Source organism: Osmerus mordax, chromosome 12 (genome assembly GCF_038355195.1).
Source record: "Osmerus mordax isolate fOsmMor3 chromosome 12, fOsmMor3.pri, whole genome shotgun sequence".
In the NCBI taxonomy this organism is placed as follows: domain Eukaryota; kingdom Metazoa; phylum Chordata; class Actinopteri; order Osmeriformes; family Osmeridae; genus Osmerus; species Osmerus mordax.
In genome coordinates this window covers 8557108-8582743 of record NC_090061.1, presented here as the reverse complement: position 1 = coordinate 8582743, position 25636 = coordinate 8557108, and the positions used below count along the sequence as shown (strand labels likewise).

Genomic DNA, 25636 nt, shown 5'->3' with positions numbered 1-25636 from the left:
ACACCCTATGTTCTTTTATGTATCGGCATCACAGGATTAAGAAACAGACAGCCACGTCATCATGAAGTACATTGAAATATAAAAAAAGTCAAGCAAGCTATGATTGATACAGCAAATATACTAAAGCACTACCGTGTCCTCTCTCTGGAACTTTGGGCATTATTTGTTCAGTAGCACCGGACTGTTAATGGCAGTGTGACATATCGCAGGACTCCACAATGTTATTGAGGGAAGTGTAACTGACTGAACCCAGAGTGTGCTGTTTCTCCCTGTTTACTGTGTATTTTGAATGAGAGGCCCGCAGGCTAAGGCATGTGAGAGAGGGAGAGACAGTGACACTAGTGTTGGATGGATATAGAAAGAACACGGCGCTGGGAAAATGTGCTGTTTACTTTTGGGGAGGGATTAGATAGATCTGGAATAGAATAGGGCTTTGCTTCTGTTTGCCATCAGATTCCCACAACACACTCCACAAGGTAAGTGTTCATGATGTAGACATATGCCTCAGACTAATGGGTAGAAGGTAAAGCTATCAGGGTTGAGGTCGAAATAGGCTAAATGTATTATCCAAATGTATACTGAAACTCAATTTTTATAATCTTGTATACAACCTGGATTTTTTTTGTTGAAACTACAGTATCAATAATGACAAGCATGCAAATGTAGGATTAGCCTATACAAATATCTGTTCTTTTCACTGAGGAATTGTGGGCCTATGTTAGCCTAGGCCTATAGCCGGATGTGTTTAAATTATATGAATAAACATTTGTGTTAACTGGTGCTTGGTAATCTCCGTTAAATGACAAACTCTAAATGATCATAACAGTTCTTCAAAGCATAAATGACAAGCATATCCTCTCAAATTATAAATCTCACAATAGGTGACGCTGTTGCCTATCAAAGTGCTCTCCCTCCTTTTACTTGAATGTCCACGTATCCGTGTGTTGCGCGCCTCTCATTGAGTCTGAAAAAAAAATAGAGAAGGAAAACTTCATAGAAATGGCGGAGGGTGCAACGTCTCTCAAAGGGTTGCGAGCCCAAATGGGTAAGAAACATATTTACCCAAACTGTTAATTTATGCACAATTTGTTAATAGCTTTGTTATATTTTATCTTGCATATTTTCTAAGTTACTCGGGAACCTTACCCTACTTGTACTGACAATGTTAGCTAGTTAGCTAAGCAGCCATAGCTAGAGTTATCCGCTGACAATAGGGGTGGATGTGTGCAACTTGTATCCCCCAGCCGGCTAGCGTTACAGTTGCTACTAGCCATCTAGCTAGCTAGCTTAACGTTGATTGATATCGTTTGTTCGTGTCTGCTTCTTCGAAATGATCGCTTGGTCATTTTAGGGTCTGTTTGCTGTTGAGACTTGCGGAGAGCTTACAGTACCATTCAAGTATAATATTGTAATATTAAGTAAATTACTTTTTGACCGGCGGTTGAGAGTTTTGTTACCATGGCGCGCCATAGCAACTTTACGCTACGCTATTAGGCTAGCTAGCTAAGCTAATGACAGCGACACTGACATTGTGTTAACTGGTGTCACCCTTAATTTAGCCTCTTCATCACAGTCAGAAAAGCTATATGAGGCTATACTAATTGTTGGTTGTTGATTTGTTAAGTTTATTTATTCCTGTTGTTATAACATAAACCATGCATGTTAGTAAGTGTAAATCTTTCGATTGACAGAGCAATCGCAAATCAATAAATCAGAGAGACCATCTAGATTATAACTAGTGTAGCCTACAGTATCGCCTAGAATTGTGTTGACAGGTGGCATAGCCGCCACATGTCTAGGCTAACTAGAACACATATGATCTGATTTTGCACTGAGATGCTGGTCCTGACACTGAACTTGCACGCTCACAGTACTAAGCAGTTCTGCTGTTTTGATGTAAGGATAAAGTTGGCCAATAATATTTCATGAGTTGTCTTGGGTACAGACAGTGATAAGGCAATATCTCTGTCTGGCCTCTGTTGGTTGATTCCCTTCATTGAAGAACATAGTTTTACAAGCCAATATCCCAACAAGTTGTACTGGAGCCATTAGGACTCTCGAAACTGCATAATTCCTTTGAATTCCTTCATTTCTTCACTGTCTTCAACCGGCCTCTTCCTGAGTTGATGCCAAAGGCACAGATCGTTTACTGTGTGTGCATCAGTAGGTCTGAATGGCGGGTTTGTTGTGACTCAAGCTGGTAGATTAGGCTAAGATTTGAGTGTGTTCGTGTTTTTCCCTCAACATACCCAACTTGGGTGTAGGCGTACATTTTTCTATCCTGAAAGTAGTCCATATTGTAACTACTCTTAGTTTGGGGGCTTTACTGGGATGGCTGTTTAGGAGGTGTCTTCAGCCCTCATACACTGGATTTGAAGGCTAACAGAATAATGTCTGGAATCTTTTCTGAGGGACAAACACCCACATGTATGGTTATCTCCACAAGAACATAAGCCAGGAGTGTGTGTACCCTGTCATCATGAGGACAGATTAGACGCCTGTCTTGTTCTTGCTGTATGGCTATTGAAACCCTGGCTGTGCCTCAGCTGCAGCAGAATCAGAAGTATGACAACTATTTCAAAATTGGTCTAAGTTAACCAAAGGAAGAAATTGATCTTCCTGACCACCTAAGAGTTGTTTCTCCTCAAATGTCCAGTCCTGCCCTGTTCCGTTTCATAGTACGAGTTATCCCTGTCTACAGAGTTCAAAGGTCATGACATATCTCCATAATGGAAAAGCATTAGTAACAGTTCAATTTATCACCAGATGAATAGCCAGGAAAGGTATAGGCCTAAAGATAATCTTATAAAGATATGTGATATGCCCACTCATGCAAAGGCTTCTCCCCACCTTGTTTAACAGCAGATATTTGAGTAGCAAATCTAGCCAGCTTCATTTGAATATCATTGTCCATCTCTCATTCGACTGATGCTGATAGAACCTGGTCAATGGTTTACCTGTGTGTCTACCAGTGGGCGTCGGAGAGCCATGATGTGAACCTTAACTGACCCTAAGCCCTGGTCAGCACATTGGCATTAGCTGCTGAGTATGAAGCATTGCCTTCTGTTGTCAGCGTGTCATCATCCCTGTGGCTCTGGAAATAGCCCAAGCTTACCTTTGCGTGAATGTGTCCCCTGTAATCCCTGTCGTGTGTGTGTGTCACATACTCTGAGGACCTGCATTATTAAGCAGTGTGAACACGATACAGTCAAGACATCTGCAGCACTACATTTCCTGCCAGGCAAGTAGCACCCGGCTAATAGGCCTATAACCAGACCACTGCTGTTGTCAGGACAGAGAGAGAGAGAGAGAGAGAGAGAGAGAGAGAGAGAGAGAGAGAGAGAGAGACAGAGAGAGACAGAGAGACAGAGAGACAGAGAGACAGAGAGAGAGAGAGAGAGAGAGAAGAGAGAGAGAGAGAGAGAGAGAGAGAGAGAGAGAGAGAGAGAGAGAGAGAGAGAGAGAGAGAGAGAGAGAGAGAGAGAGAGAGAGAGAGAGAGAGAGAGAGAGAGAGAGGAGAGAGAGAGAGAGAGAGAGAGAGAGAGAGAGAGAGAGAGAGAGAGAGAGAGAGAGAGAGAGAGAGAGAGAGAGAGAGAGAGAGAGAGAGAGAGAGAGAGAGAGAGAGAGAGAGAGGGCACAGCCACTCAGTGACCCACTGAACTAACTCTTGGTTCAGTTGTGTCTGTGGGAGAGAGTGTCTCAGAGTGGGTGTCTGGCTGTGATAGAGGACTGATGTTGCGATGTGAGTGTGTGGTCTTTTGTGCTTTGTCTATGGGTTGGTTGGAATCATTGCCTGTCTGTCCTTTGGACGCAATGCTGGAAATTAGCATGTCATCTGAATTCTTGTGAATGCCCTGTATTCCTGATCAATGAAAGATTAGCACAAATGCTTGGTGTTCAGATTGACTGTGCCTACACAGCTCCCCCTTGATCCTAGCTTGAAATTGCATCTTTTTGTGGTTACCTAAAAAATGTCTATTGATACTGTTGTCTGTGAACCGACATGTCTGGTTGGGTTCGAAAGAGAAGTTAGTGCTGGCTGGTCTGTTTCCTGTTTATGGAGTCCTGCACCCCCCCAGCCGTGTGTGTGTGTGTATATGTGTGTGCCTGTTCATCAGCAACCCCCTGATGAGAGAGGGGTATTGGTACCTCCACATAACTGCCTGTGGACATCTTGAGTAATCAGTAAACTCTGTCTGACTGCCCTCATAAGTGATAATAGGGACATGTGCTGTTGATGCTTTTCCAGATGCTAAAGGCTTATAGCATAATGCTACCAAGAAATCATGAATTGGCGAGTGATATGGCTGATCTGAGGCAAACCCTTTACAATTCATGGTCTTTGGCTCTGCTGCTGAGCAAGGCCCCATCCTGACTGTTGTCCTACGCAGTCTGGGGTGTAGCTAAGCACACACCAGCACCACTGCCACTCTCATCCTGGCTTTGTGTTGCGTCAGGCTCCAGCCCATTCAGCTCTAATGTATGCTTATCAATGCAAATCTCCATAGTGATGGAGCGAGGGAGATGCTAGTGGCTAGGTGCCCCTCCTACCTCATGGTTGCTAGTCTCTGTCCCGGTGTCACTGTGCACCTGCTGGGGTTTCATGTCCACATCACACAGGGGCCTCACTCGGCTCATTCACTAAGCTCCATGAGTTCATGCTGTATGTGAATGTCTTATGTTATGATGATGTTTCGGTGAGTAGTCCAACCTGCTCTGTGGAGCTGAACTAAACAGACTAGTACAGTCCTTTAGCACGCCTTTTCTGTTCCAACTGGTCAGGCTGTTTTCCAAAGCATGGCTGAAGCTTAGATCAGGGCCAATAACGTGACTGAGATTTAGTGCTAAATTGTTGGCCTGCCCTAGAGAGAGAAACTCTAACTTGGCTGCACTCGTTTTACCTACTCAGCCCTTTCCCCTGCCTCTCCAATTTCCTGTCTGCTCTCCATTCCTGCGCCTGGACTGGCTGGGCCAAGGAACTCGCTGCCTGTTCCACTTATAAGAGGTAGTTCTCTAGGCTTGAGTAGTTAAACTGGCCTAGCCACATCACAGTATGTGGGCCCTTCCTAGTAAGCTGTTAACGTCACAGCACTCTTGAGGGTATCACTCAGTGTTTACTCTGATGCATTGTGAGCCTTTGACCCTGAGATATAGATACACCTATTATCTGTCTCTCGAGCCGTTTTAGGCATCCCTCAGCAACAGTTGCCATGCAACCGAGCTACTCTGGTAGAGCCAAGGACACCAGATACATCTTGATTGGTTTTACACATGAGTCACTTCTCAAAATCAAAGATTTATGTATTTGCCCCATTCACATCCCCCCCATCTCCTCTGTTGAGGGACTTAGTTGTTTATCTGTTTTTCTCAACACCTTGTGTTGTTATTCTCCTGTATTTTCCCCTCGGGCCGATGGGCATCTATATTAAGTAGCTCATGAGACTTGCCACAACTGTCTTCACCCCCGAATCCTTCCTCCTCCGATCAAAGCACTACCCTCCACTGTCCAAAGGCCATAGATGATTAGGGTTGTTGTTCAGATAATTGATCAGTATTTGAAACTCTCCAACAGCTAGCAAGTCACCCCCTGCCCCAATCAAAAGGTCATTATCCTCCCAGTAAGCTAACACCCTTAACCTGGGCTCCACAGCCGCTGGAGCATGAGAGGAAAAGCAAACGAATGCTAGGCTTCCTATGGGATTAGGGAGCCAGCAGACTTTGACCCAGCCTCTAATCTTTGACCTGACTGCATTGATGCCACTGTTGCTTTGTTTGACAGATATTGATGCTCTCTTGTTTGTTTGCGTGTCAAGAGGCTTTGTTACTGCCACTGGACTGGCGAGGACGGCGGCCTCAAGACCTGCCATCACTACAATCTAGACACACAGGATGTTAGTCAGTTTGAGACTATTGAATCCTGAGGTCTATTGTTCTGCTTTCAGTTTAGTTTGCTTCTCACCACACAAATCTAGGCTCATGCTACTGAGCTTTCTAAATCGTAGACCAAAGCCCCTTTTAGTACCCTATTTATGTTTCCTCACATTCACTGATAACCTCTCTCTTAGTTTTATGTTGGTCATTTCCGCTAGTTTTTTGTTATTTTTTCCACCTTCTATTATTATTTCTTTTTGTTATGTTTTCCCCTTCTATCTTTTCTGCAGCGTATAGACTGTGTTTCCATGCAACCTTCCTTAGTTCCAGAGCCTTGCAGGTTGCTGTGAAGTGTTCAGTTGGGGTGCTTGCTGTACCAGGCGAGCCCACATAGGATGATGTGGGCTTGACTCTGCCTGAACACTCGTGGACAGGATGAGGTCAAGGTGCTGTGGGAAGTAGGCCTCGTGGCTCTATCTGGATCGTGAGATGACCCGGGCTGCTGGGGGGGGGGGGGTGTTTGTGTGCTCTATAGTCACATAGCCCAAAGCGCAAAGTGTTCCCTAGAGTCTGATTATGACTCTAGAGGCGACACTGACACAGAATAGGCTCCATGTTCTGACCGTGTAGTCCTGGTGAATACATGATCCTCCCTGGGGCCTGGTGGGCTTTGTGTCCTTTATCAACAGGATCTAAACAGGCTCAAGTCGTCAAGCAGGAGGTCTGAGCAGGTCCTTTGCTCTGGTTTGCATCTCTGAGGATGAAGGACAAAAGGAGGGAAGGAGAGGAAGTTGTTTCGCCCTTGTTTGTTGTTTCATCCCTTCTTGATCAGCAGACAGTGCTGTATCACATGATGACCTCTATGCCACCCTGTCAGCCACTCTTACACACACACACACACACACACACACACACACACAAAGGGCACCATGAAAGTGGCACGCTACAAGAGATCAGTGAGCTTTTGTTCACATCCTTTTCACTTCCTTCCTCTCTCACTCACCCCCCTTTGACCCGCTCTCACGCCTTCCTTTAGGCTGCGCTTGCCAAATATGCCAACTCACACGTATGCCCACAGTTGACTATGCAAGGTGGTGCCTTCATCGTGTCTCCTCTGCATGTCTCATTTCCTTGGTGTGTAGTGTAGTAGTGGGGGTAGTTGGGTGACAATTTGGGTTTGGTTAATGACTAGTCCCTGGGTTTGGTGCCTGACTCCACTGCAGGCCCACTGTCACGTCCTGTGTGCCACACGGCACTGTGTGCAATGCACGGCTAGCCAAAGCATTCAGTGTTGGGAAGGAGGGGCAGAATGCTTGGAGGCTGAATGGCTGAATTGTTCTTAAGCTTTCAAATCCTCTGGATCTGCCTAGAACATGCATTCCTATGCAGGACAAGCAAGACGCCTTCTCCACCAGCTCCAGACCTCCATCAGCTCTAAGCGCCTAGAGCAGTCTGTTTGAGATGATTGAAATCCTTGCCCTTGCTATATTAAACTGTGTGTCTGTGTGTGTCTGTGTGTGTCTCTGTGTGTCTGTGTGTGTGTCTGTGTGTGTGTGTGTGTGTGTGTGTGTGTGTGTGTGTGTGTGTGTGTGTGTGTGTGTGTGTGTGTGTGTGTGTGTGTGTGTGTGTGTAAACAGCTGCAGCTGCGCAGGCGCAGGCAGAGGAGCGGCGTAGCCTATCAGGGAACAGCCCAGGACCTGCTGCAAACACCACCAACACAACAGCTAAGACTCAGGGGCCCAGGCCAGGTAAACACACTCACCTGACTGCTTTATGTAAATGATGACAGCGGGTTCATAAGAATGGAGCTAAATGCCATATAATCCCCTAATGGGTCACTCGCACCTCTCAGCATTGTCATCCTGTTTTATAGTCCGAGTTGTCATCATCTTATTACACTAGCAGTGGTCAGCAAAGCTCCTTAATATGAGTCACACATGAACACATCTGCTTCCCAGGTGATTAACGCTGTCCCTGAATGACACTGCAGGCCATTGTGAGGATCGCCAGTCCACCTGTGTGTCTGTGTGTGTGTGCGCGTGCGTGCAGAGGACCGTGTGTACGGACACACAAAGTGTGTAACAGCATTGTCTCTCTCTCTCGTTGGTCTGCAGTCATCGACGGTGCTGCACTCAGGATAGACGACAGACTGAGAGTTGCCAAAGAGAGACGTGAGGAGGCAGATAAACAGCAAGGTAAGGGAGGGAGGCAGCGTCTGAATGGTCAACATCTGCCATTCTTTAGCTAGAGGTCATAGTGCTATAGAAAAGATAAGATCTTATCAATAGACCAGAACCCTAATCTCAGTCATTTTGGGTCTGTTACGTGCAAGTGGATTACCCTGTCCAAGCAAAAAAACAGAAAGTTTAATTTGACATGGGTCAATGGCTGACCTGATGCAAGAGGTGGCTGGACACACACACACACACACACAGAGTAATCAGACCAATGTATTTGACCCTTGTCTGTTTCTCCACACACACACACAGCTGCGCGTGAGTCCCAGATCCTGGAGCGCGAGCGGAAGGCCAAGCTGCAGCTGGAGCGCCAGATGGAGGAGCGTCAGAGGAAGCTGGAGGAGCAGCGCAGGAAGGAGGAGCAGAGGCGCTCGGCCGTGGAGGAGAAGAGGAAGCACAAGCAGGAGGAGGAGAAGGTGCGGAGCAGGAGGACCAGCACACAGGAGCTCGAACACAACCGTGCTCTCTATCACCCTGTTCAGATGGATTCTTGTTTATATCTCTGAATCAATTTCAACTCCCCCTTTCAATTTCATTCGGTTCCGGACTTTCATTGTTGAGCAACGACACTGGAAATAGCAATTCACGCTTGCTCTAAACCTCCAATGATACGACACACTTGTGATGTGGAGACATTTCGTCTTACAGCATGAGCACTTTGAGCATGAGCATTTTGACCACCTCAATTTGGTATTCGAAATAATATTGCCGTAGTGTGAATGACTTTGCATTATTTTCTCCCTCTCATCCCCCCTCCTTCCCTGTCCTCCTCCTCCCCCCCCCCCCCCTCCCCCCCCCCCTGTCTGCTGCAGGAGCACTACGAGGCGGTGATGCGGCGCACCCTGGAGCGTAGCCAGCGAGTGGAGCAGAGGCAGAAAAGGTGGTCCTGGGGAGGACTGGCCACAGACGTCGACGGCCGACCCGGTAAGCAAGTCCTCTCTGGCTCTCCGTCTCTTCCCCTCTCTCTTTCTCTCTCTTTCTCTCTCTCTCTCTTTCTCTCTCTCCATCTCTCTCTGTCTCCATCTCTCCATGCGCTTGCTGCTCAGATCAGACGGCGCAGGCTAACACATCATCTCCTCCTGATGTGTTAGCAGCAGAGACGAACCATGACGCAGGTCTGTAAAACCTGCTTCCTCTGTGGCTGCCAATCCCGACCTGCGGTCCGAGTTGGAGGCAGCCTCTCTGGGCCTCCTGTATTGCTTGATCGATGTGTCGCTGTCAACGGGGCCTCCCTGTTGATAAGGCATCTACAGAATTGATGTAACATGCTAACAATAATGTGTTAAACTGCTTTGCCTTACTGTCACTCAGCTAGAAGATGAGTCTAATGAGCTGTTATTCATAGTACTGTCTGCACCATGTCATGGATGGGGATGCTAGCCTTCAGTCATGTGTTAGCTTTACTGTGTATCTCTGGATGGATGAGAGGGAGAGACGTCCTGAGAGCTCTCTTCCCCCCCCACAGGAGACTCTGACGGAGGTGCATCCTCACCGGTAGCTATAGTTATCTCCCCAGCGTCTCCAGAAAAGCCCCCCAGGACCCGACAAGGTGCTGGCCCTTCTTCATCCCCCCCCCCTGTAGCAGCACGGCACAGACTGGCACTGGCACTGTAACCTAGCTAGCTCCCGGCCTGTCTAACTCCCACTGCCTCACTAACTTGCTCCTGGGTCTAGGAACTCTGTCCCCCCCCCATGGACCTTGGGACTCACGGGATGGAAAAACACACGGACTGTGGCCTTGCTCTCTGTCCTGCTCTCTGTCTGTCTTTGTCTCACTCACTTGTTCATTGTCATACACTTCTGTGTTAGGGCAGTCACATGGTGCCTCGGCCCAGAAGGCACCGAGAGGTGTCAAAGCGCACCGCTATTTATTATTTACTGTTTTCAGCATGCGGTGACCAGTGTTCTTAATGCTCACTTGATCTTTGGTGTGTCTTGAATGGGTCATGTCTTGTGCATTCCACAGGGAGTACAGCCCTTCTTACTAACTGCTGTGCCTAAAAACTGAATGGCTTTGGTTTGGCACCTGACAAGTTCAAAATTAATTTTGGCTCACATTTTGGCATGTGAGACAATGACTAATAAATGCACCATAGAAGCACTTTGGAATTAGAAAGGTTTGGCTTTTTTAGTCTCTAGTTTTATAAACCCTTTAAGTAGACCTAATGAGTGAATATTGGTGATAGGACAGTAGGACCCTGCAGAGCCCTGTCCTCCCTCCTCCTTTCTCAAACTCCTCTCCCATTGGTCAGGCTCCTGTGTAAACCCCTGCTCCCCTGTGTGTCGTCCTCCTCCCTAGTGGATAAGCGCTCCACGTCCACCATGAACCTGAAACAGTCGTCCGAGGCTGGCATCAGCAAACGCCTCTCCTCTTCCTCCGCAACCCTAATCAACTCTCCCGACAAAAGTAAGTGTCCTCCCTCCCTCCCTGCTCCCCTGTCTCCGCCCCTTGCCACTGTGAACTCTGACTCCTCTCCCCCCCTCCAGTATCCAGGAACAGCGGGCCTCCTCGCTCTCATTGGAGCATTAAGAGACTGGTAAACCAATTGCCTGAATTGCTGTCTCGGGTCCCAGCCAATGATAATGCAGCATGCAAACCTGATTCCATTGCATCCTTCTTTTGTATACTCTGTTTTCAACTTTGCAGGAAATTGTAGCTGAATCATGAGGCAATGAGGGTGTCTGCTTACTGATCTATTCTACCTCCTGATCCAGCTGTACTCCTTTCTTCCTCACATCTTCAGTTGTCCTTGTACTGTATCCAGCACTCTTATTATTCCAATGCAATTCGGCCTGCTTTGATTCACAGGAATTGCTGTTTTAGACCCAGCCGAAAACGGTCATTATTATTACCAGTGAAATCACATCTCTCCACAGTTTCCTTTTCCTCCGCCGAGGCCAAGAGGCCTCCTAATGTTTTCCCTCCTCTCTGACATTGCTAATTTCTCTAACGCCGTCCGTCTTGGAGCTCAGTTCCCCTTGCCTGTTTCCTCCCTCACTAGGGGTCATGAACACACTCTGAAATCAGGCAGGGCACAGTGTGGGTTTGTAGGTCTCTGTGATAACCATCCCTCAGCTAGAATCCAGTCCTTTCTCTGGATTAATGATATGGCCATTGCAAGACAGACCACAGCAATGTTGTGTGTGTGTATTTGAGAGAGAGAGAGAGAGAGAGAGTGTGTGTGGGTGCGCGCGCGCTCAATGGATAGAAAACCTGCTGCGTCACATCTTCACCTCGGTCTCATTGTCTCCCAGGTGTTAAGCGGAGGAGTTCGTCTTTGAACCGGTTGCCTAACAACGGCACTGCCTCTCAGCCAACTAAGGAAGCCAGCAAAAAACCTCAGGTGGAACAGACAGGTGCCTAAGACCCCCACGTACTACCCCAACACACCCCCACCAACACCCGGCGAGCGCTCACGTGTCTTACGTCTGACCCCAGATCTACACAAGGGCCTGTGGAGTTTTAAGGGGAATGAACCCACTCACTGAGATGCGCAGCCAAGTGTACTGTACTACTGTACTCAGAACAGTCGTTTTGTGAAGCTAATTCCATCTCGATCAGCAGACTGATGTTAGCAGTGCGCCACAGTGCAGCTCCTACTGGACATCAACATGCTGTACTGTAGGCTTCTGTTGCAGCTATCCAGCCGGGGATCAGTAATCAGATTAGAGACAGACCTGTTCCCCTGGTCCCTCTGCACATGGGGGATCACAATGTCCTTTCGACACACCCTGTCAACATGGACATCAGGCCTCTTAAGTCTCAGCCCGTTGACTTGTAACTGAATAACACAATCAACCGTCTAAATGAAATCCATGTGATGTATAGGACGCTGAGGATGGGGGACGGTGGGAGGGACTTCCTCCCTGTCCGCCCCTCGCTGTCCCTGATTGGCTGTAACCCCACCATGTGCGTCTTCCTGTCCGTAGGCCCATCCGTGAAGAAGAGAAGCTCCTCCCTCACACGAGATGGCAGGGGCAAAACCCCGCCCCCTGCCAAGCTCGAGAAAGGGTCATCGGACGAGCAAGGTGGCTAGCATGACCAGTGGTTTACAGTCTCATCCCCCTTGCATCGCCGGCTCCCTTGTGTCCATAACAAGCACGCCTCCTTGTTGTCCTCTGCTCACTCACCCGCGCACACTGCAGCGTTTCAGACCACTAACGGCGGTTTGCCTTTTTTGACGAGGTTGTGGCAGGATGCTGTGAAGTGCCCAGGCTACAGTGTTTTCTGTAGCTTGGACCTGGATGACTCTCCTGTCCCTTCCTCAGTGCGTGTGTCTCTCTCTCTTTCCACACTCGCCCTCGTCTCCAGCCAACCAGCCGTGCTCTGCCCTGGACGCTCTCCTGCTCCACTTACTGACTCTCGGCCCCTCTGTTCTACCTGGCTCTGTACAGGGCCGGCAGCCCTGTGTTCTACCTGGCTCTGTACAGGGCCGGCAGCCCTGTGTTCTACCTGGCTCTGTACAGGGCCGGCAGCCCTGTGTTCTACCTGGCTCTGTACAGGGCCGGCAGCCCTGTGTTCTACCTGGCTCTGTACAGGGCCGGCAGCCCTGTGTTCTACCTGGCTCTGTACAGGGCCGGCAGCCCTGTGTTCTACCTGGCTCTGTACAGGGCCGGCAGCCCTGTGTTCTACCTGGCTCTGTACAGGGCCGGCAGCCCTGTGTTCTACCTGGCTCTGTACAGGGCCGGCAGCCCGTCTCTCCTTTGTCTCCATCTAACAGATCTCTCCTGTGTTGTGCTCACAATGTCTCGCTTTCAGCTAATCTTTTCTTAACCTTTTGTGCTTTCCTTTTTTTATATTGGACTCTGAGCCGCACAGCAGGAATGGCTCCTTTTGTGTGCCCTAACACAACGTTTTGTTTGTTTGTTTGTCACAATGTGTTTGTTGTTTTCCCCCTCCCAGATGACGTGGATTTGGCATGTAGGTCTCGTGCCCGTGGTGGTGTGTGTCTGTGCCAGCTCATCTGTAGCTCTGCCCCAACACCACCCATGGCCTCTGAACTCTCACTGGAGAAACAGGCCAATGTGCTGCTAACTGCTCCTCTGCCTGTTAACCGTGCCTGTGTGTGTGTGTGTGTGTGTGTGTGTGTGTGTGTGTGTGTGTGTGTGTGTGTGTGTGTGTGTGTGTGTGTGTGTGTGTGTGTGTGTGTGTGTGTGTGTGTGTGTGTGTGTGTGTGTGTGTGTGTGTGTGTGTGTGTGTGTGTGTGTGTGTGTGTGTGTGTGTGTGTGTGTGTGTGTGTGTGTGTGTGTGTGTGTGTGTGTGTGTGTGTGTGTGTGTGTGTGTGTGTGTGTGTGTGTGTGCTTCATGACATATAGTAGGATAGCTAAGGAGTGTCTGCATTTCACAGGTCTCATTCACAGGGCAAATGTTTCCTAATTGCTGTTTTGTGACCTTAACTGTGCAGTAATTCAGTACTATACTTGTGCCTTCGACACTCACTCTTAAAGTCCCAATATGGAGTTGATAAAACACCGTAACAAGTTAAACCTGTCCATTCCCCAACTAGGCAGCTCCAGGCCCGCTCACTCTCCCAGCCCCCCTGCTCACTAGATTCCATACCCCTGGCCCAGACCCTCAACTAGCCTGGAGCGGTAGTCAGCAGTGTTACAGTGGGCCTGGCTACAGCCTCCCACACACAAGGGCCCCTGCCACTTAACAGCTAACAAACAAGTCTGTCTGCAACAGATGTCCCCTCTGTCAGAGTCCCTGAAGGAAAAGAAAACGCAACTCGCCCTTACTCAGTGCCAAAAATGGACATCGCCTGGAGGACTCCTCTACTGCTTCTCCCACCTTCTGTTTTGATTTATCTCCTGGAACTGGGATCAAAACCCTTAAGGCCCACTGCTGTTTCTTCATTTCATGAGAGCGAGAGCTGTTTGTTTCTGCTGTCAAACTCAAGGTCTCCCCATGCCAAGAAGTAGATGTCACTTACGCAAACTGAGTGATTTACTTCAAACAATTAAAGGAAAAGTTACGAGCACCACAAAGTATTTCACAATCTGGAATCTTACGTCTGAAACACGGACAGAATCTGAGCAGCAGAAACAAGAGTTGCTTGGTCATGATCACTCTTGTACGTTTTAGTCCTCAGCCCCACGCCTCTCTCCCTACCTAATTCTCCATAGCACTGCCCCCCCCCCCCCTCTCTCTCCCTGTCTCTCCCTCTATCTCGCTCTCTCTGTTGAGCTCACTAATGGTCCTTTTTACCCCTCCAGCTCCCCATCTGCAACAGGGAGACCATTTTAATTTGACCTCATTATTCCGCACTTCAATTGTTCTTCAGTTGCTGTACAATCACTCCTGGTTTGAGTCTCAATACTCCTCCATAGCTCCCTTCCTGTTTTCCTTGATTATTACTGACAGACCAAAGGACAGGGTCGGAAGCCATTGAAGACTATTGAGACTTGGCCACGGTTCTTATGTTGATTCTCTCCTGCTGGTTGAAATCGCATAGTGACCCTTCCAATCCTCCCACCCCTTCTTTGTGTTTATCCCCTCCCCCTTACCTCCTCCTTCTTCTTTCACGTTTCCACATTTTTGCGGGGTTGGGCTCGTTCCGGCCATGTAGCTCGCAGGCCCCTGGTCAGCCCCATGGAAGGAGGGGTCCTCAGTCGCCTGCTCACCCCCACCCAGGCCTCACTAGCTAGGAGCAAGAGTGCCGCCGCCCTGTCGGCCGAAGGAGCAGACGCCCCAGGTAACCCCCCGCCCCCATCCCCAGAGGAGAAGACCGACCCCCTGTAGAGAGGGAGGATGCTGCAAGGCACAGAGACCTCCCCCCCCGCCCCCGCCCCATCAGTCGTCTGTCAGATATCACCAGCCAGCTAACGTTTCCACACCTTGTCCCCCCTCCCTCATAATGTCACCAGCGAATCTAAAGCGTAAACCGGTGGCTTGGTTGTTGTTGGTGGGTGTGTGTACAGAGCAGTGGTGGCTTTAGATTAGGTGCTGCTGTTTGTTTTGGGGCCCCTGCTTGCTTGATTGCTTCTTGATTAGTTACATATGGGCCTAGCTGGTATGTGTATAGTCATGCTTGACGTTCAAAAGTAAAGTCGCATCACAGCTTTATGCAGACGCACAAAGACATGGTCAGGGCCCCTGTTCACATGGGGGGGTTTTCACACACAATTGGCTTTTGTGTGCAGAGAGAGAGAGAGAGAGAGAGAGAGAGAGAGAGACAGCAGGCTTTTATGGGAGCCAGGGAGCCGCAGTAGGTCTGAGGAATCTCAAGGTCCATGCTGGGAGCTTTGCTCTAAGCTGCTTACCTGTGGGTTGCGTGACAACGAGAGTGTTGTGGTTTGTGTTTGTTTTACTAATGAGCGCTGGGAGTTGGGGACCTGTTTGAGTGCTACATCATGTCCCTTGGTTATGACACTGAATATTTTCTCTTCTGAATCTTCTGGTTTCACTCACCTCTTACCGCTTCCCCTAGATGGCTGTATTACAATATTGTTGGATGTGAAACAGAGCGATATAGATTAATTGCCTTGGCTGAACCAATCCATTGGATATTTGAACTGCCAGCTTGCCCTGTGGCTTTTCTATTGGCTGTATGGACCCATTGACCTCCTTAACTTTAATGGTCGCTGTAAATTTACTTCATACCCTGGGTATGTCCACCCACCAGATTTAAGACCTGTAACCTAGTGTTCATCTAAAAGCTTTGCTGCTCTACATCGGTCACTCATTGAGAGCTATTAGCGTGTTAGCTCTGGAGCGCCCCTGAGGGGACTAGACGCTGGAACAGCATGCATCAGCCCTGGCTCTAGCAGGCTGGTTTCCCAGCCCCTTGCTAAGCGGTCAGTGTAAATGACGTGTCTGTGATGTGGTCAGCCCCGGAGAGATCCTCAGGCTCGGGGATTAGCACGGGTAATCCCTCAATCTGACACAGCAACACAAGCAACAGCTGAAGTAATGACCCAGCCATCGGCCTGGCTAAAGGGCTAGTGCTAGGCTAACTCACAACTGAACTTAAGCGCCCATTAGTACCTTTCAGAGGGCAATACTTGGCCTTTAAGCTTGTTTGTGTAACTGTTTTACCACTGTCAAGCTATGAGACTGGTGCTTAGCTGTGGTATCTTGTTAGCCTATAAAATTTCAAAGGGATTAGTTTTTGGACTGAGTTCAAGCTAGCAAGAGAGATTTTTTTTGCGGCAGTAGGCTCAGCTCTGTTCCTACAACCTAACAAATCTTTATTTTCTGAACACTCCGAAGCTGGAGATGACCTGGTTTTCATGTAACACTCAATGATCACTGCAAGACTGTTGCCTTCTCTGGTATGCTTTCATTGTTGCTAATGGATTGATGTGATGGTGTGTGTGTAGTGCTCTGTAGTGCAGAGCATGTTATGGATGTTTGTGTGTATGAGCTGCATGGATATTGGTGTGGTGGTGGTGGGGAGGTGTGCTGTGTTGCTGTGTGACTATGCTCAGTTGTATGTTGCTGGTGTTCAGGGCAGGTGTGTTAAGTGTTGTGTTCAGCGTTGTCAACCCTGGAGCCTCGGCCAGGGTTGCCATGGGCCTGTTGTCCCTCTGTGTCTCCCCTTTCCAGCCCCTCGCCTACGCCACCCACAGCACCCTCACACAACAAGCCTGCGCCACAACCAGAGCTAAATCTAATACGCAGACGTGTTGTTTTGTGTTTTTTTATCCTCCCAAAACCACTCCCCCCTTTGCTCTCTCTCTCTCTCTCTTTTCTTCTGTCTCAATCTCTCTCTTCCTGCATCGGCTTCGCTCACCCTACTCGGCTGCTTCTCCCGCTCCCATTGGCTATGCCGCCCGGCCCCGCGATGACTGTGTCCTTTACCAGTGTGTCACCTGTGTCCTCGCTCAGCCTCGGCCAGCCCCATGCACCCGCCGCCGCGCGGCCCCGTGCGCAGCCGCAGCATCGACCGGCAGAAGAGCGGCATGCCCACCTCCGTCTCGGCCGACGGACCCCTGGACCCCTCCCTGGTGAGACCCCCCCCACCCCCCCTCAGCCGGAGCACAAGTGACCTCTTGGTGAACGAGGGTGTGGAAGAGACAGTCAGCTGAGCTGTTGCTTCAGTGTCAATGAAAGGAACGTTTGTCCTGTCTGCCACGGCTTGGTGGCTGGTGGTGTCTTGACGCCCTGGGTTTCATCGAATGACCGAGTGGTTTATTCGTACATGTATAGCCTCTGCTTCTCGTTGAGGGGCGCTAGGGAAATGTTCACGCATCAGCATCATGTAGATGTGTCATGCCTTCTTTTTTTTTCTCTTCCCTAAAAGGGAACCAGGATGGAAGCTACTGGCGATAACGCTTATCTCTGCCGGTCTTAAACGATACATCCTTGAAAAAATATAGGCGGCCCGCAAATGACATCGTTTTGTATGCACACATCCTGTTAGATTTGCCTGTCAAAGCAGCGTGCCTGTGTTCTCTTTGGTCTCCGTGATAGAGAATGTCCTCTCTCAAATCCTCCAAGGACTGGAGGAGAGACCGTTTCACGCCAGTCCGCGGAGCCAGTCCGCGTTGTAGCTGCTAGCGCTAAGCATCACGCCCCGTTTCCTACCGACGGCTGAACTGTGGAGAACAGGTGACTGCGGACCAACCCAGGCCTTCTATTGAGCTGTTCCCGTCTCATGACTAGGCGTGTCTCTCCTCAGTGTTTTTACGTGCAGCCTGAGGGAGAGGTCCATGCTGCCCTGAGCGAGGCGTCCCGCCGGGCTCGGTCTCCTGGCCTGCTCGCACAGCCCTCAGGCTGTCCGTCTCTAGGGAGAGGATGAAGGAACACCATTGTCACAACCGTCGGACAAAGAGGTTCACAATAGCCTGGTGGTTACAGGAGGAGCGGCCTTGTCAGACCATGCAAAGCAGCAGACCAGGCCGCTCCCCGAGACGTGTGTGTGTGGCCTCCTTAATGTGAAGGCAAATTCGTGGGCGGTATTTGCAATATTCCGTGGACTGTTGAACCAAAGCTCAAATATACTTTTAAGATAAACGATGGTGAGGTTAGCTGGCCCAGCTCTCCTCTCTGCCGAGGACAGGTCTGAGGCAGGAAGTGGTGTGGGCGTGCGTGTGGGATGGAAACTACATGGGAAATCCAGAGCCCCATCAACAATGGAGAAATGGCAGCTCTTATGATGCGTTCAGACACTGATGTGTGTGAGAGAGAGAAGTCGTGCATGCGCATGTTTTCCAAGTGATTAAGTGCGCTCCCTGGGCGTGTGCTTGGAGAGCACAGTGTGTCGTGACAGAGATGGGAGATGGCAGAGCTCCCATCACTCTCCTCTCCCAGCCCTGTTTCTCTGGCTCCTCTCTCCCAAAGTCCTCCAAATAAAGAGGAGGACTCCAGAACCTTCTCAAGCCTGTTGGGAGGCCGTATTCCCTTAAAAAGAGCCACAATTTCACAATATACAACAAATGTATTCTGAAGTCAAATGTACACCAAGCAATACCTTTATGGAGTTACTCTTCATTTAAGGAATCAATCTATGGATTTGATATAAGAGAAGTGAGATTGTTATGCTTATGGAACATACAATTTCAGCTTCTGAACCATGGGACCAACACTAGGCATGATGATCCATTGATATTTCTGCCCAGTGTACTCATAGTACCATTGACACCATGGTGGCCCTTTTGTCTTGGTGTTGTGTGTGTGTGTGTGTGTGTGTGTGTCACTCTATGCCAGGTAGGTGACCTGACCACACCCCTCAGCATGTTTGACCGTGAGCATTAAAAACAGATGACTAAGAATCAGGCGTGCATGATGACCTTCAGGGCAAGACAGGTTATTTCACAGGCCGCCTTTGCTGTTGAGGGAGACCGGAAAAGGGAGACCTCAGGGGAGACTGTCTCTCGGATCCAGTGTCTGTGGTCTCTCTCCATGGTATTGATTGGAGTCCTTCTGTGTCAGGGCTCTGTGTTGAGGGACTGCAGCTCTAAGTGGGCTTTCAGGTGCTCATGTTTCATCCTCAGCAGTACATGATGTTGGTGAATCAGTGCGACTGTTCTAGCCTCTATGTAACGGTACATTTCAAGGTTGTGTTTTCTGATGTAATGAATTGGTCATTTCACTTTCGGCTCACCCCGACTCACCTTCTCTTTCTTCCTGCCTTTCTCTCTGACAGAAGGAGAAGAGGTTCACCTCACCAGGGGGCAAACGCCCGGCCTCGCCCGCCAGCACCCCGGGACGCAACCGCTCGCCTTCCCCTGCCCCCGTCCCCGCCCCCAAGAGAACCCCCTCCCCTGCAGCAGCCAAGTAAGACTCCCCCACATCACCACCAACCCCAAATACACACACCACCTTGCTCTTGGATTGTCTAGAAAAGAGCAAAGTACATCATGAAAGTGAAAAGCATGTTTTTTTCACGTCAGTTCTCTTCCCCCTCCCTAACAGGCATAGCCCCCGCAACCGCCCCTCCTCCCCAGGGGGGCTCAAACAGCGCCCCCCGTCTCCCCAGACCACGTCCGCCAAGCCCCCGCCCATCCAGAGACCCGCCCTGACCCCCACTGGGCCCCCCACGCTGAGGAAGAGGGACTCCAAGTCCAAGGAGCTGTGCCCCGTCCAGCCTGTCCCCCCGTCCACTGAGACCCTCCAGACCAGCACATCTCCCTCCCCCACCACCACCTCCTCCAGCAAGACCAAAGAGGGTGAGAGAGGGAGCCCTCGCATTCAGGACCAACACACACGTCCTCAATACAATACCACACCTTCTGTCTGTGGTGAATGTTCATGCCATATAACCCCATTTTGGTGTTAGCGGTCCGCGTCAGTGGTCCGCGTCAGTCAGGATTCTACTCATGTGTGAAGTCCTGGACTCGAGCCCCTGATGCAGTGGGGTTGAAACCCTGTACAGCAGGACTCTCCTTTGCGGTTCATGTGTTAGACTGACGTGGAATCGCAGCAGAGCAGCACTATGTATTCTCTGTGGACCAGGAGAGGCCATTAACTCCCAGCTGGAGGCACATCCTGTCGCTCCACACTGCCCCCCTCTGGCAACAATCATGTCCTGCAGGGAAGATCTTTATTGGACCCTGGTAGGGTTAATGGTGTTTAGGTCTGTATGCTCAACGCTGTCTGTAGGGGAGACGGGGATAGGCCTAAGTTATCTCCCCCAGTCCTCTTCTCTCTCCCTCCTGGAAACGACTCTGTGTGTCTCTCACCTCCTCTCCCTGCATTTCTCACTCGTAACACACTGTGTCAGTGTGTGTGAACAACCATAGCCTCCGTTACCATACCACTGTCAAAGCTGGCACACCCCTGCCTCTGTGCATGTGGGAGCAGTAATGTGCGTGTGCGTGTTAACCCTGCGCTGCTGGTTGGCTCCTCTCCGTCAGACTCCAAGGCCATGGCGGGCACCAACTCCGCCGCCGAGGCTGCCAAGATCCTGGCGGAGAACCGGCGGCTGGCGCGGGAGCAGAAGGAGAAAGAGGAGCTGCTCCGCGTACAGAGGGAGGAGGAGGAGAGGTGAGGAGGAAGGAGAGGGGCAGGTACAGAGGGAGGAGCAGGAAGAGGGGCGAGAGAGGAAGAACTGTAACTACTAAACCTAACCCTCTCAGCAATAATGATGTTATCTCTTTAAGGAAAGAGGAAGGAAGGGAAGAGAACCAGGGTTTGATTCACCGTCTTCCATGGTTATCGTGTTGGGCTTTTCATCCTAATCCCTGTGTGGCCTCCTCCCCCAGGCTGAGGAAGGAGGAGGAGCAGCGCCTGGCGGAGGAGGCCAGGGTCAGACGTGTGGAGGAGGAGAAGAGGCTGGCGGAGGAGAAGAAGAAGCAGGAGGAGGAGGAGGCCGTGAGGGCGGAGGAGGACAGGGAGAGGCTGGAGGCCGAGGAGGCCATAAAGCAGGCCGAGCTCCAGAAGGAGGTGACTGCCCGCGCACACTCCCGCTCCCTTGTCAGAACAGATGTGGATTGGTTGGTTGTTGTGACTGACGGCCTCTTTCTCCAATCCCAGCGTGAGGAGGCTGAGGCGCGGGCCCTGGTGGAGGCGGAGAGAGTGCGCGTGGAGAGAGAAAGGATCATGCAGAAGAACCAGCAGGAACGCATGGAGCGCAAGAAGGTATGAACACTAGCACTTATCTTAACATACTCATCTCTAACAGAAGTCTCTTTTTATCATTGTTATTATTATTTTTGCTTGTCACCCTTCAGAGGATAGAAGAAATAATGAAGAGAACAAGAAAGGGGGAACAGAGCGATTTCAAGGTGACCTCTTTGTGTCCTACACCATTCTATCTTAATTCGGATTATGACCCATACTGAAAAAGGCCGATATCATCTTGTACATACTGTAACCCTCTCGTCCTTGCCCTGTACAGAGAGATGGAGAGGATGATGGAGAGGATGATGGAGAGGATGATGGAGAGGATGATGAAGAGGATGATGGAGAGGATGATGGAGGTGATGGAGAAGGAGAAGAGGAAGTTGACCAGATGAACTGTGAAACCACGGGTAATTGGCCGCGTTGCAAATCCAGTCTTTTGATGTGTGTGTGTGTCTGTGTGTTTACACTGAACCACTTGTCTGTTTGCATGTGCTAATGACTCATGCACTTGTTTCTCCCCTCAGAGAACAAGATGGTGCCATCTGGAGATGTCGCCATGGAGACGGATATCGCTGATTCGGTTGGGCGCGGCCTGACCTCGGATGGACCAATGGGAGAGCGGGAGGAGCCCTTGGGCAGTGTGAATGGAAAGCCGGAGGTGGACGACAAAGAAAACAACAATGGCAGCACAGAAGAGCCTTTGGCTGTTAGGTGTGTACTCATACACACACACACACACTCTTAACAAACAAACTTACAGCTGCTTCTTTTGTGTCTGTCGTTATACCCACACAGTGTTGCAGTCTAAGCACACATGCACCTTTCACTCAGATAAAAGCAGATGAAAGTCAGTGAATCTCTCTCTTTCATACTTTTACTGGCTAACCTCTCTGCCTGCTGGTGTTGTCCTGTGCTCCAGTCCTGTGCCTAAGGGCCGTCTGGTGGAGGGCTCCGAGTTCCTGAACGAGGACTCCAACAAGCTGGTCCCCGGCCTCAACGGCAAGCCTGGCCCCTGGAGCTTCGAGGAGCTCATCGACCTCAACGTCCACTCCAAGGGCCGGCCCCTCCTCCAGGCCCCTGAGGGACTAGGCCAGGGACTCATCGACTGTGACGCGGGGCCCGACGGACCTCGGGTGGCCTTCGAGGACAAGGGCGCCCCCGTCCCCAGCCTCCACCCTTCTAGTCAACCCATCGAAGCCCTGTCCGGTACACTTGAGGGTTATGTTGGTTTTTGATTGTTGGACAACAGTTCTGGATCTGTTTGGAAAGGAGACTCAGAGCATCTGTTCCCCTTGTCTCCTGGGTGAACCATTTTCTGAGCCTGTGCAAATATTGTTTCAGTGATTTCAGTTTGTGTATATATATTGACATTTTCTCTCTCCTTTTCGTTCTCTCTCTGTAGAGATGTGACACTGCGGCCCCTCCTAGAGAGACCTGTGATTATTGCACTCCCAAAGTTCCAGACCAGACCCCCCCAGACACCACCCAGCCTCGTCTGGACCACCTCAGCCAGAGGAAGAGCACAGGCGGAGAAGGGGGACTCACACCCCCAGCGCTGACTCTGCCCCCCCCCCCCACATCCCCATCTCTAAGTTTTAAGAAAGAAAAAAAACAAACAAGATATGCTTCAGGGAAATCCTCATGTATTCCTTCAATGTGCTCGCTTCAGGGCCTCTCCGTTACATGACTCAGTTATCATTTTGTATGAGTTTCTGCTCATATTGATTTATCTTTCCTTTTCTTTTTTTGTGTGTTTGGGGCAGGGGCGTGTTGCTGTTGTAATTTATTAATTTTGGCTTCTTGGTATGTAATTAATGGTTCTTATGTTTAGTATTTTTGTTTCTCAGTTTGAGAATATTCCAGAATGAATGCATACTTGGCTCTAGAATTAGGAGGTGAGCATTTTGAGGTATGAGGAAGTCAGGCAATGCAAGGTTTCAAAACGCATTGTGATTGGTGGGGACTCAGCTGGGTTGCCAGGGTGCTGTAGTCTCTCAGGTCCATCCTCCAGGAATTCTCTTAGCATTTCCTGTAGAGCAAGCAAGCAGACAGAACAGCGGTACACCTGCGTACCCAGTACACTGAGTAGTAGCACTGTGTCATCCCATCCAAATTGGAATCTGACCTAGAATTCTGGATTAGTCTGGCTTCTTTTTCTACAGTGTCCAGTGACCCAGCCTTACTTGGGAGTAGGGCGAAGTTATCCCTTACTGCTTTGCCCCCCTAAAATATGCTGTCCCCCACCTCTCACCCCCTCCCCTTTCTCCCTGGACCAACAGGGGGCGCACATGACCCTCTCCACCTGCCAGGCCTACTGTTTTCTCATTGAAACTGAAGGATGTAGGAATTGTCAAGCAAAGGCAGATTGTCTTGTGAATCTTTCTTTCATTTCACATTTCTGGCCTGTAGGTTTTCCCCTAAAATGTTGACACTTAGTTACTGTTTTACATGTACATAGATATACTGTTAATGGTTAGCTACTGCTCATATCAAATTCTAATTTAATTGCATCCTGATGAAATGCTGAGGTATAACTTAACCCCCACAGCAATGACTGCATGGATCTATACTCAACCATATGAATGATTATATTCCAGGATGATTAACCTGTATGTTTGGTTAAGTGCACATTCAAGGTCCACAAATTTCATTTTGAAGTCACTTCAGAGGTCTTCTGAAGGGTGCGTGTGTGTACAGTACTATAGTCCCTAAACTGACACTTAAATGGATCGACGTTCCCTCACGACGCCCAAAGTTCCTTTGGGCTAAACACTGTTGTCAGGCGTCTCAGACTTGTCCTGGACTAGCAAGCTTCACTGTGTTTGTATGCAGTCACACATATGTCTGTCTGTCTCTTCATCTTTTAATTCCAGTGCTTGTCCACTAAAGCCCTATGATCCTATTTAACATACTAGCTGCTTCTTTTCTACCTTACCTCTCTAAGCAAAACATTTCAATTATTTTTGTAATATATAATTTGGCTGTCTGTTTATATGAAAATATATTTCAACATATTTAAGTGTTATTGTATTATGTATATAATCAGTATTAGGCCAATGCAGCCATGTTGGGTGGGCTCATGTAGGGGGAATGGCTGTGGATCTAGTGTGTATATGTCTGTTCATGTGTTCTAGTTGCGGTTCTGTTGTGTCGGACTTGTGTCCAAGGCCAGGGTAGTTTGTTCTGTTACCACAGTCTGGTCATGTTAGGATGTCTTCATCTACAGGAACACCCCACCAATATGGGGAGCTCTACTCATTCTGTGTCCTGTGTGATGGGAGTTGTCAGTGGAGGCCAGTTAGCCAGTCTGGTTCTGGAAGCTTCTGCTTGTCTGAGCCCCAGCTTTCTTGACATTGCCTTGGTAGGGTGGTAGGGCGGACTGATGGAAGTTGAGGTGCTTTTGTGATGTGTGGATACATGCTGTGGAAGGTTGCAGTCGGATACAAATGTTATTCGGTCAGTCTGTGATAGTGTTTGTGCCGTCTTTCGTTTTGGGTTTCTAAAAAATTAAATAATAATAATAATAATACAAAAACAAAAGAAAAAAAAGCTGTGTTGAAGCTTGAATTCCCTATGCTTGAATCGTCCAAACAGAGTGGTTTGGGGACCTTGTTTTTTTTTCGCCTCGTAGCCTATTGACTCAGATTGTCATGCTATTAAACCAGAAGGCTCTGAAACGGCTTTATACACACCCCATCTGTCTAGACTAGTGGCCCTAGAGCTGAGCTTTGATTCATAAGCATAAAGAATGTTGCAGACTTATTTAACAGCCCTTAATCCATTAACACGCTTAGAGCAGCCTGTTTTTAGGTTTCACAAGCAAATAATTTTTTTCTTGACGTTTCAAAGGCGCATGAAGGCTTTCTGAATTACCGTTAGGTTCCTGAGAAGAAGCCTTACTGTTCAGGCCCAGTTTAGTGAGAGTTGTGGTGTTTTCTAGAAGTAAATGAAACATGTTCCTTTACTGGCTCCTCCAAGCCAGGCCTTGTTTTCAACCCCCATCTGAGTCCTAACAAACCTTCATCTGTTTATTCCAAGAACATGTGGTTCCCAGGTTCTTCAAATGAAACACAGGGTCGTTACTGTTCATCTGCATGTGTGCGTCGTTCACTTGGTCAGTGGAACCCCTCAGTCCCAGTGAGAACCTACAGGGCAGAAGCTGCTTCAAGGAACAGATTCCTGGTCCTGTTCATTGGCTTTCTGCGAAAATGGAGCTAACTGTTCTCAATTTTATGACAGACGCCATGACGGTAGAATAGAACGGTGCCTTAGATTGAGAATAGGTTTTATTTTGTTACAATTAATAAAAAGAAATGTCACGTGTCCTTACCTCGGCCATGACAATCATTCTACCAGATCCAGCCACAGTGTGAATATGATTTGCTCTCCAGTGGCTCTACACACCTAACAAAGTCCACAAAAATATATTTGTAAATATCTCTAAAATGTACTGAGAAAATATGAACTGTTAAAGAATAAAGTTTTGCAAAGTAAAAGGCTCTTTTTTATTAGTCTGTTT

At 49.1% G+C, this 25636-nt stretch overlaps 1 protein-coding gene across 13 annotated transcripts; it reads left to right on the top strand.

Moving 5' to 3' along the window:
• Positions 1-974: 974 nt before the first annotated feature.
• Positions 975-24346, top strand: map7d3 (MAP7 domain containing 3). Of its 13 annotated transcripts, none has more exons than XM_067247191.1 (21): positions 975-1045; positions 7509-7619; positions 7986-8066; positions 8361-8524; positions 8921-9032; positions 9574-9657; positions 10408-10515; positions 11364-11465; positions 12039-12137; positions 14678-14803; positions 16939-17057; positions 19199-19329; positions 19468-19721; positions 20409-20538; positions 20757-20937; positions 21028-21132; positions 21225-21278; positions 21392-21524; positions 21642-21828; positions 22037-22323; positions 22520-24346. In XM_067247191.1, the coding sequence occupies exons 1-21, from the start codon at positions 1000-1002 to the stop codon at positions 22525-22527; spliced, it is 2622 nt and encodes an 873-aa protein (XP_067103292.1). In that variant the 5' UTR covers positions 975-999; the 3' UTR covers positions 22528-24346. The 13 variants fall into 13 exon arrangements, with proteins under 13 accessions (XP_067103292.1, XP_067103293.1, XP_067103291.1 ...); XM_067247192.1 differs by having other exon boundaries at positions 16915-17057; positions 21416-21524; XM_067247190.1 differs by having other exon boundaries at positions 16915-17057; positions 21404-21524.
• Positions 24347-25636: the final 1290 nt, after the last annotated feature.

Bases quoted from the DNA above. Each gene is read 5' to 3' on its own strand.
- map7d3 (XM_067247189.1), top strand. From the start codon at position 1,000: ATGGCGGAGGGTGCAACGTCTCTCAAAGGGTTGCGAGCCCAAATGG. The intron at 20,938-21,027 runs GTGACTGCCCGC...CTCCAATCCCAG, and splicing joins AGGCCGAGCTCCAGAAGGAG to CGTGAGGAGGCTGAGGCGCG. The intron at 21,133-21,224 runs GTATGAACACTA...GTCACCCTTCAG, and splicing joins AACGCATGGAGCGCAAGAAG to AGGATAGAAGAAATAATGAA.